Source organism: Lactuca virosa, chromosome 2 (genome assembly GCF_052849685.1).
Source record: "Lactuca virosa cultivar CGN04683 chromosome 2, Lactuca_virosa_CGN04683_v6, whole genome shotgun sequence".
Lineage (NCBI taxonomy): Eukaryota > Viridiplantae > Streptophyta > Magnoliopsida > Asterales > Asteraceae > Lactuca > Lactuca virosa.
In genome coordinates this window covers 79,158,630-79,170,484 of record NC_136427.1, presented here as the reverse complement: position 1 = coordinate 79,170,484, position 11,855 = coordinate 79,158,630, and the positions used below count along the sequence as shown (strand labels likewise).

The window sequence follows — 11,855 nt, the reverse complement described above, 5'->3', positions numbered from 1 at the left end:
CGATAAAGAATTGTGGACTGGATGTAAAAAAGTGACACAACTATCTGCTGTAGCTAGACTATTGAATATAAAATCAGAGTATCGCATACCTGGGCAAAGTTATGATGCTATCTACCAATCGATAAATGATGTGTTACCGGAGGAGAATAATATGGTAGGTAGTTTATACGAGAGCAAAAAGTTAATACAGGTACTAGGTTGTCCTGTGGAGATGATTGACTGCTGCAGATCTGGATGTATGATATATTGGAGGCAAGACAAAGATCTTTATCGGTGCAAATTCTGCAATGCAGATAGGTACAAACGGTCAAAAAGTTTGGCCAGATGTTCTCGCGTATCCTTCAAGAAAATGCATTACTTTCCTTTGACTCCAAGGTTGAAGAGACTGTATGTTTCACAAGCCACATCCGCTTCCATGCGATGACACTCCGAGAATCATGGACATGATGCTGGAGTAATGTGCCATCCATCCGATTCAGAAGCTTGGAATCACTTTGACAAAAGTCATCCTTCATTTGCAGCACAAGTATGTAACGTAAGATTAGGCCTAATTACAGATGGGTTTGCACCACATGGAGCATTTGGAAAACAATATTCATCTTGGCCTATTTTTATAACACCTTATAATTTGCCACTTTCTATGTGCATGAAAGAGCCTTACATGTTTTTGACCGCACTTGTGCCAGGACCGTCAAACCCTAAGCATAAAATAAATGTATTTTTGCAACCATTTGTTGCAGAGTTGGAGCAATTATGGGAAGAAGGCATAGTAACATATGATATATCTTTAAAACAAAATTTCCATCTAAGAGCAGCTTTGATGTGGAGAATAAGCAATTTTCCAGCATATGCAATGTTGTCAGGATGGTCTACAGCAGGTAAGCTAGCATGTCCACAATGTGGGAAACATACACAAGCATTCAGACTAGAGAATGGTAATAAGATGTCATGGTTTGACTGCCATAGAAGATTTCTACAGGTAAATCACCCATATAGAAAGGATAAAAATAAGTTCAGGAAGAATCGTCAAGAGATAGAAGGTCCTCCTCCAAGTAAGAATGGTGAACAAACTTTAAGGGAGATTGAACAATTAGGTTTGGTAAAAGTGACTGAACTAAATGCTGATGATGTAAACAAAAGATGTGGTGATCATGGCTGGAAAAAGAAAATCATATTTTGGGATTTACCATATTGGAAAACAAACCTCATTAGACATAATTTTGATGTTATGCATATTGTTAAAAATGTATTTGAAAACTTTTTTTTACACTGTAATGGATGTCAAGGGGAAGAAGAAAGACAATGTGGCAGCCAGAAGAGATCTAAAGCTCTATTGTAGGAGCAGAAAAGGAGTCGAAGATAATGAAAGATCATACTACACTCTGGACAAGAATCAAAAGAAAGCCATATGCCAATGGGTGGAGAAATTGCGTTTCCCTGATGGTTATGTTTCTAATTTAGGGAGGTATGTTGATTTAACAGGGTGTAGACTGTTCGGAATGAAAAGCCACAATTGTCATGTTTTTATGCAAAGATTGATGCCAATTGCATTTCGTGAGATGTTGCCACAACAAGTGTGGGAAGCATTAACAGAGTTGAGTATTTTCTTCAAAACATTAACAACAACATCAATCACAACAAAAGGCATGGAAAGGATTGAAACCGAGATCCCAATAATATTATGTAAATTAGAGACCATCTTTGTCCCTGGTATTTTTAACTCCATGGAACATTTACCAGTACATTTTCCATACGAAGCGAAGATAGCCGGTCCTGTCCAATATCGGTGGATGTATCCATTTGAAATGTTTGTATGGTACATCCTAATGTATGTTCCTATTTTTGTAAGATAATTTAAATAATCTTCATTATAGGTATCTAAATCAGTTGAACAAAATGTGAAAAATAAAGCTCGAGTGGAAGGGTTCGTTGTTAACGCGTACTTCCTACGTGAAGCATCAATATTTTGCTCTTAATATTTCGAGACTGGTGTCCCCACACGTAATAGAAAGTTTCTTCGAAATGATGATGGAGGAGGAGATGAGCAAGCGGATGCTAAAAACGACATGTTAGATACATTTTCATATCCTGGGGTTCATTATGGAAGATTCACGATTAGAATGATGTCTGATGAGGAAGTGCATGCTGCCCAAACTTACATACTCCATAACGAAGATAAGATCAAGCATTACCTCAAGTTCTTACATAATATATGCATCACTTTTGATTATAATAATCATTTGGTGTGTAATTTCTATGATCGAATAACATTTACATGTATGATTTTGTTTATTACATTCATAGTTAGTTTAAAATGTTATTGAAATGTTGATATACAGAATATTTGAAGAACATTTGAATGAACTTATGGGGGATATGGATGAACAGGTCCTAGCAACTGAAGTTGAGAAGAACTTTGCATTATAGTTTCAAAACTATGTGGGTGTTATTTTTGTATTTTTTAAATTTTATTATTTTTTGTTATGGTTATAATTAACTCTAATTAAGTGTTTTACCATTTTTCATATAGGCATGTAAGATCCCGATAAACAACAAGTATATATCTGACCTTTCCAAAATGCCATTCAAAAAAGTGAAATTATATAGTGTATACTTTGTCAATGGTTACAAGTTTCACACAGAAGCTCATAGTCTGAACAAATCAACAACCAATAGCGGATTGTGTGTTAGTAGCCAAGGAGGTGCTTATTATGGCAAGGTAGAGGAAATTTTAGAAGTCAAGTACCCTGGTTACCCAATTAAAACCAAAGTTTTGTTTAAATGTCATTGGTACGATCCAACACCTAACATAGGAGTTAAGGTTCACAAACAATATAACTTGGTCGAGATAAACGTCAAAAGAAAATACAACAAGTTCGAGCCATTTGTTTTAGCCATGCAAGCCACTCAAGTGTGTTACATTCCCTACCCAAGTTCAAAAACAAACAACTCGGACTGGTGGGCTGTATTTAAAGTTAAACCTTGTGGTTGGACCGATGAAAATCATCCTCAGAAAGACGTTGCTTTCCAAGAAGATGAAGTTGAATCAAATGAAATCATTTTACCAAGTCTAGCCGATACATACAATCATGATGGTGATCACGAAATGTCAAGCAACGGTTCAGATAATGAAAATAATATTGATGAAGTAGGTGAAATTCATGAGGACGACAATGATGGTATTCCTAACAGCGAGGGTAGTTATGAGTATAGTACATCGAGCAATGAAGAAGAAGAAGATGAAGAAGAAGAGGAGGAAGAAGATAATGACTAGATGTTTTTGTGTGTTTAATGTTTTTTGCGATGAAGTTAATTTGTAATTTGGTTTAATATCAATACATAAATGTAAACTACGAAGAAAGCCCGGGCTTCGCCCCGGGATGTTTTTTTGTGTTTACATCATTTTGTTAAAAGGACATTTTAGTCATTTTTTCTTGTTATGTTGTTTGAGTAGGATGAAGTATTTGTAAAAACCATGTTATTTTTGTGATGAAGTATACTTAATGTAATTAAAAATAAGTTTGTAATGAATTCGTTATTAAGGAAAATAATCTACATAGATTATATATACTTTAACATGCCCGGTTAATGTAATTAAAAATAACTTTGTAATGAATTCGTTGTTAATTATTCATTATAATACTATGTTTTCAATAAATTATACACAACTTGATTAGCACAACTGGCTTAACCGCACCCTTTTCTAGCATAAGCTTAAGTTCGAGTCTGCTTGCCAGCAATATCTATTCATTTTTACAGTTTTTAGCCATTAGTTTATGCCACATATTACCAATTCAAAAACATTTCATTCAAACCATATCTTACAAACTCCAATGATCATAATAATATTTCATCCATAGTATAACAAAATTAATTAAGCATACAACATCCCAATAAATGTTGTCACAAATTAGCTACGCGTTTTGTTGCGTAGCAAAACAAGCAAACGAAATCATATTCCATAGCAAAATTTCCTAACAAATACCTACGAATGGTACTTCCATAGCAATTCAACTATGAAATTGGTTTCCGTCACAAACTCCGTTGCATATTAACCACGATGATGAATTCCATAGCAGCAGTACAACGGAAAGTGATTTGGTAACAAATGTCGTTGGAAAATTGCTACGAATTTTTGCTCCATAGAACTATCGGTAGCATAATACCAACGGATATGGAGTCGGTAGCATTTTCCCTAGCAACTCCCACTCTCGCCACCAGAAATAAAATCCGTAGACAATGTGGTAGCAACATTGCTATGGAACGACATTCCATAGCACGATCCATTGCAGATTAACAACGAAAATACGTTCCATAGCAACCTTCCCTAGCAAAATCACGTTTTTCTTGTAGTGAAGGGTTCGAGTCTTTATATATGACTGTATATTTCTTATTTGTTGTATTTACGCTTTATTAATTATTGTTTATTACTTTAGGTCTAGCTGATAAGGCACCGGCCAGTCAGGACAGTCGAAACAACATGATTATTTTGGCATATAGCCATTCTAAAATCCAACAATCCAAAGCAACGTGTCTATCATGTCACCACTCCCGTAAGTAGTCCTTTAGTAGATAATTAATAAGGGATATACCTATACCTAAACCTAATAGAGTAAACCCTAGACTATAGTCGTGATTTCCTAAGAAAGTACTAGTTCTCTATAGTCAATAGCTCTGATACCAATCATTCACACCCCCAGCCGGCGGTGGAAACACCGGGCGGTGTAACGTCATATTTGTATCACAAATATAAAACATACATTTAACAGTACTAAAGATTTTTATAAACTACATACCTTTATTGATGATCGAAAGTTACATTATTATTGTTTCGTAGTATTTATTACATAGAATCCGACTATTACATATGTATTAACGGATATATGTTCCATACGAACAGAAAGGATAATAGTAAATCTTCCCCTTTTCGAGAAACATTCAACTTATCAAGTTCCTGAAAACACAAGCATTTTGAAAATACGTCAACATAAAATTGATGAGTCCATATGTTTTGATTCCATGTAAAATAGTACTTTTTCCGAGTTTAAAAAGTATAAAAACACAGTATAAAAGAGTCATCCTGACTCATATCTATCTCTAACATATAGTATATATCCTAGGTATATTAGTTTACTTATTAAATAAGTTATATACCTAAAATCTCCCTATAGTTAAATCAAGGAAGGTTAATACGTATAAATCTTATTTCAATTCTATACGAGTATATATATTAGGCATAACTATTTACGTAGTGAATAAGTAAAATACCTATAAATACCTTTTACCTAAAGTATAAGCGATTAGGAAACTTATACTTAAAATTAATACTTGTATAACGACAAAGTATAATGTTTCTAATAATTTGCTACCATGAGTACGTAACTGCTGCTATGACATTGTTAGGACATCAATTTGTGGTTTATACTTTGCTTCTCAAGGCTTTTAGAGTTCTTGGTTTAGGACCGAAATCACTATGATCTCGGTGGTACTTGGACCGAAATTCACCATGTGATTTCGGTGGCCTTAATGATGTTTTCGGTTGGGCTGGGCTTTACTAATTAGGTAGTAGTATATAATGTGTTATTTTCAGCCGTGAAGAGAGTTAGTCATTAGGTTTTCTCAGAGAGAGATTTACAGAGCATTTACAGTTATAGAGAAATCGTTTGATCTTATGTACCCGACTATTAATCAATAATAGTGTGCATTAAAGATTTTTGTTTGTGTTCTTGTTTCATTCTTATTGTCTTTTGTTTATCACTTGATTAGGATTCCACACTAATCTTGATTTTTTGACTTTTTAGTTAAAAGTAGTAGTTTTCGGTTAAATCATATACCTTTCGGCTTACAATGGACTCATACAACACCTCTCTTACAACAATGCAAAGTGATCTAGATTCAGTTATGGGGACAACAACTCGAATTCCCCGACTGCTAACTGCTGATGTATTTCCCGAGTGGAAATTCAAATTTGAGAAGTATGTTAAGATGAAGGATAGAAAAGTGTGGAGAAGCTTCCTGAGAGGTCCAGTCAAGATCACAATCACTCTGGATGATGAAGCTAAAACTATGGTTGAAAAGCCAATGAGGACTACACTAATGAGGATTTCAACAAGATTGAAGATGATGAGAAAGCACTGGCTATTCATACCATGGCTTTGTCCCCTGACATTGCTCAAGGTTTTCGGGAATATAAATTTGTTAAGGCTTTGTGGGAAGCCTTAATAGAGGTGTATGAAGGGAATGAGGATATGAAGCAAAGCAGACATGATTTGCTTCGTCAAAGATTCATCATGTTTAATCATGTTCTTCGGGAGGATCTGGAAGTCCAGTTGCAGTGTTTTATTGCTCTCAACACAGAAATGAGCACTGTTTGAATTGTCTTGTCGTGCTCTGAGATAAATAAGAAGCTGCTCAATTCACTTCCCAAGAATTGGGATATGAATGTGTCTGTGATTAAGAAGACAAAGGACCTGAGCATACTCTCTCTTGTTGAAGTGATGGCTATCATCAAGGCATGTGACATGGATGACAAGCCGAGAGAAATTAATCATGTCAATTCCTACTCAACTACAAGCTTAGGAGCATCAACTAAAAGTGCATTTTCAGTTGTACCATCGCATCATGCTCGTCTATCTTTTGGTGTACCAATGGCATCTCCCAACTCTTATGCATCCAGTTCCACCACCAAATCCATCTCGCCGACTCCAGCCGCTGCCAAAGGTGCTAAAGGAAACATGGCTATGATGGTTGGATTCATGAACTGCTACAATGCCTTTGTTGCTGGTGAATTAGTTCCTCCAGTTATGATTGGAGAAATTGATCAAATTCACCCTGAGGATGTTGAAGAGGTGGACATATGATGGCAAATTGCTATGGCAGTGTTCAGGGCAAAGAAGTTCACTCAACGAGCTGGAAAGAATAACTAGGGAGTGAATATGTATAAGAAAGTGGGCTTCAAGAAGAGTAAACTGAGGTGCTACAACTGTTACGAGGCAGGTAATTTTGCTCGTGAGTGCACCAAGGCAAGAGTGGAGAATAATGCTGGGAGGGCTTTGGTTCCAGCTGGAAAAAACAGAGAAGTGCCTCTGAATAATGAGAATGCTATGGTGGCACAACAGTTTTCGTGGGAAGATCAGATACAGGCTTTCAATTTTACTGAAAATGGAAGAGCTAATCTTGCCCAGATTAAAGATAGTGAGGATGCAGATTTAGCTGAGGAGAAGATGATGGAGTTGCAGTTCGCTTTCATGGTCTCCACCACTCCTACCACCAAAGAGGTTAGTGAAGTTTCATGCTCTAAATCTTGCGTAGATAAAGTTAATAAATATCGTGCGCAAAATGAGTTATTAGTTAGAGAAATTTTTGATCTAAAAAATGAAATCTATGAAATTAAGAAAGTAAACAAGCCTCTTAAAGAAAAACTAGATGCTCAATCTAATTAGGATTAAGGAGGAATATTGCATTAAAAGTGTTCACCATCGTTATGCTAAAGAGGAAATTGCCAAATTAACTGCCGAACTTGATGCGTTAAAAGCTAAATTTAAAGATGCTGAATTTAAGTGTAACACCCATAATTTAGAGGGGTAATTAAGAAAATAAAACAAAAATTCTAAAAGTCAACTAGTCGATTTTAAAGGAAAAACTCGACGAGTAGGAAATATGGGAAATGCGCGTTTTGGAAGATCAACTCGACAAGTTGGGGAGGTCCAACTCGACGAGTTGGGGCTGAAAGATGAAATCCTAATTTTAAGGGTTTTGCACCTTATTTAACACTTTAACCTCCATAGGTTGGTCTCATTTACAGCCTCCAAATCCCAAACCCTAGCCACAAAACCCTAATCCACTTATGAGAGTTTTTGAGCCATTTTGTGCATTCTTGATAATTCTTGAAGAATAAGACACTTGAAGAAGGAGCAAGGAAGAGTTGGAGAAGAGTAGATCCAGAAGTTTAGCCTCATTTCTAGTTCATTGGAGGTATAAAGCTCCTATCTTGTCTATAATATGCTTAGATCTCTTTATCTTCACTTTTTTGGGATTTTTGGTTCAAGAAGCATAACCTTTGGGAAATAGACGTGCCAAGTGAGTATATCATCTGATCTGGAACCATGGAGGGGTTTCGTGGCATAAAAGGTGCAAACTTTATGGCCACTGAAGCACAATGCAAGCTATAGGATGTCATTTTGGCCTTTTAATCTCTAAAAGGCCATGTATGGAGAGAAAGGTGGAAGCTTTACGTGTTCATGAAGTGTCTAGAGTCCAGATCTCAGTTTGTATGCTTTAGTTGGAGTATTGATGGCTTGTGGTCCAAGATCTAGGTCCTAAAGAGTTAGGGCTTGAGCTAAACCCATTAAGTAAGGGTATTACCGGGTAAAGTTGGAAACTTTACCCTTAAAATGACATTTTCAGTGTATATGTGAAGTATGAAGCTCAGATATGAAGAGTAGGAGCTTAATCCATTAAGAGGGGATTAACAGATTGAAGAACTCGACGTATTGTTCTTGAAATGTCCCAACTCTGAAAGGAAAAAACTCGACGAGTTGATACAAAGAGTCACGATTTTGAGATTCATGAGAACTCTGGAGTTGAGGAGCAAACTTGACGAGTTGAGTCAACTCGGAGCATTGACTTCGACTTTGACTTGGACCTTTTGGACTAGAAAAGCATTATTGTGCTCTACGCTGAGACCCATGTGGAGGAATGGGGCCCATTTGGAAATTGGGCCATATATTGGGCTTTTATGGATATTATGGTTTTGGACCTTAATGATTTTGGGCTTGGGCCTTAGTTATGTGTCTTGTTGGGCCAAGGGTAAAATGGTCATTTTACCCCAAGATTGGATTATGGTTCATGGTTTAGAACTTAGTTTCTAATTGGATATTATGTTGGAAATTGTTCGTTTCGGAAGCCGTCAGGGCAGCAGTTAAGGAGTTCGGGCAACAACTTAGCATTCAAGATGAGTTACCTTCCAGTAGAAGTGGGTTGAAGGCACTAATGTCGGCCCACTAGCAGTTGTTTATAGTTGAGATGATTGTCTTTGTGATAATTATATAGTATGCCACTATCTGTTATACTTTATGTGCTAGTATGCTATGATATTATGTGATAGTAGTAAGAGGGGTAGGTTAGACCCCACAACCGGTTGAGATAAACTGGAGGGTAGGTCGGGCACCCATATATGCCTGACAGTATGTTATACTATGTTATTATGTGGTAGAGGTAGGGGTGAAATAGTCCCTGGTTACCGGTCGAAAGGACCGAAGGGGTAGGCCATCACCCAGATATGCTTGGCAATATGTGATTTATGTGTATATGCTAGGGTACTACGTTGTAGTGGTAGGGGTGAAATAGTCCCCGGTTACTGGTTTAAAGAGACCAAATGGGTAGGCCAGCATCCTGATAAGCTAGACAGTTACCGGTTTAAAGAGACCGAAGGGGTAGGCCAGCACCTAAATATGTCATGCGGTTACTGGTTGAAAGAGACCGATGGGGTAGGCTAGCACCCATATATGTTAGGCGGTTACCGGTTGAAAGAGACCGAAGGTGTAGGTCGGGCACCGAAATATGCCTGACAGTATGATATTTGTATGGGATGTGGTATGATGGGGGAACTCACTAAGCTTCGTGCTTACGGTTTACAATTTTGGTTTCAGGTACTTCTTTTTCAAAAGGAACGGAGCCGGCAGGATCACAGCGCATCACACTATGATTTCCGCCTTATGAGTTCTTTGGGAGTTGTACTCTAATAATACTTTTCTATGACATGTTTTATTTATTTGAAATACTGGTTTTTGATTATGAAATGAGTTAACACTATGCATGTTTCATACTACAATCTTTATACCTACTTGATTAAAAATGAAATTTTTGGCTCTGAATTTTTGGATGTTACAAGTTGGTATCAGAGCCTTGGTTTGAGGGATTCGGATGCACCTTTAGAGTGTATGGAATCAAATCGACGGTTTGATAAATTTTTACAAGAAAATAATTTTTCTAAAATTTAAAATAAAGAGTTTTTGATAAAGAACAAGGAGTGTGTTACGTGCAATCAGCCGAGCTCAAGTAAGTTTTCCCCAAGATACCCATACATGTTATGGTATGTTATGATATGAATTGAGAATATGTGAACTGCATGCTAGATTTGGGATAAGGATCTCAGAAGGATGCTTTATATGACTATTATATGTACTTGTAGACCTGAATGCTAGTATTGATCAGTCAATGATAGGATGGTCTGTTTAGGTTATGCCTGATTGTATGAGCTTTAGAATCTCATGCCAATATAGATTCCTGATAAGAGGATAGAATGGTTTGATTGGATCATGTTGGTTAGAATTTCCATTGTCTGAATGCTGCTTGCTTTGTGCTTTGTGGGACTCTTAGCAAGGTGAGCTAGCTACTAAGTGAATATGCTAAGTCACATGTGGCACATGCTGGATAATCTCAGAGTGATGGACTCGGCCCTATTTGCGCCACTCTCGTTTGAGTCTAACCATTCTAGCATTGAGTCTTTTACTCTAAGGATTATTTGATCTCTGTTGCATGTGGCTATATTCATGAGGTAGCTAGTTGACATTACTAAGAATCTTTCAGCAGCTGAGGGCTGGGTGAGTTCGAGAACCTAGGAAAGCCTAGGATATGCTTCAGTGGGTTAGTAGTAAGGATTAGTGAGACTTGGTGGCATCAGTTTGAGGAAGTGACTTGCAGGATTCGGGAGGATTGCTGAGGAAAGTATGGATAGGTGTGGAAGGTAGTATTGTGCGGTACTACTAAAAGTACATGATCAATACTCGAATCAGTGTGAGTCTTGGAGAATCTGAGAAGCCTCAGGGAGGAGAATCCTTGAGTAGGTATTGACCAGTGGTTTCGATGGTTTTTCCAGTTTGGAGATGAGCACTCAGGGAGGCGGTTCTGGTTCAGGATCAGGTCTCGGCTTAGGTGGTGAGCCAATCGAGGGAAGGACTTCCAGGATCTTGATTTTGCATTGGATTGATGTAACAGCCCATTATTTCTAGTCAATGTAAGTCGAACTTATTCGAATAAAAGTCAAAGATCAAAAATAACTTAAATAAGTAAAACTTAATTAACATTTACTTAATTGTAAAGGTTTTTTTAATGATAAAGTTTTCTTAGTTATGAAGTATTCTTAAGTGTGAAGTTTTCTATATATGGGGCCCAAAACCATGTGGGAAGAACGAAATCATGAAGGAAGTTTCCCCCTCGGACCGAAATCAGATTTCGGTCAAGACCGAGAACCCTCGCAGGAAATCCATCTCGGACCGCAAAGCCACCTTCTGACCGAAATCAGCTCCACCAAAAACCCCTTGCACCGAGAACCCTCTTTGACCGAAGACACTATGGACCGAGAACCCTTAGTTCTAGGTTGAAGCTTGGACCGAATACTACACTTCTCGGTTTAGAGGATAAGCCGAGAACAACTCCCTAAGTGATAAATTACACTTCCCTAGGCATTTATCACATCAAATATTTGTCCAATATATGAGTACAAAACCGAAAACCCTCCCATTTCTCTCAATTACGTCCCAAAACAATCCCCATTTTCGTTCAAAGTTTAAATTAAAAAATCTCAAGAACTTCTTTTCTTCAAACAAGATCATTAAGGAATCATTTTAAGTTTTATAAACTAGTGTTATTACAATTATATTTATGTTATATTATAATATTTACACATGATCATGTGTTTTAAACAAATAGGACACGATTAGCTTCCTGTGTTTTAGCTCGAAGTCACCGTTACTATCTTATTAACTAACCACGACTACAAACAAGGTGAGTTCATACCCCTACGTTTTAACGATTTTCACTGTTTAAGGGGGGGGGGGGGGGGATACAGGTGT

The 11,855-nt window shown here is 37.2% G+C and overlaps 1 protein-coding gene across 1 annotated transcript; it reads left to right on the top strand.

Moving 5' to 3' along the window:
• Window positions 1-457: 457 nt before the first annotated feature.
• On the top strand, window positions 458-3,274 carry LOC145157527 (uncharacterized). The gene is made up of 6 exons (XM_079076555.1): window positions 458-1,129; window positions 1,287-1,739; window positions 1,875-1,924; window positions 2,009-2,197; window positions 2,340-2,388; window positions 2,531-3,274. Exons 1-6 carry the CDS (start codon window positions 458-460, stop codon window positions 3,272-3,274), a joined length of 2,157 nt encoding a protein of 718 aa, XP_078932681.1.
• The last annotated feature ends 8,581 nt before the right edge of the window (window positions 3,275-11,855 follow it).

Coding starts and splice junctions, on each gene's coding strand:
- LOC145157527 (XM_079076555.1), top strand. CDS start 458: ATGTGCCATCCATCCGATTCAGAAGCTTGGAATCACTTTGACAAAAGT. Junction 1,925..2,008: donor AATAAAGCTCGAGTGGAAGG/GTTCGTTGTTAA, acceptor CACACGTAATAG/AAAGTTTCTTCGAAATGATG. Junction 2,198..2,339: donor AAGATCAAGCATTACCTCAA/GTTCTTACATAA, acceptor GTTGATATACAG/AATATTTGAAGAACATTTGA.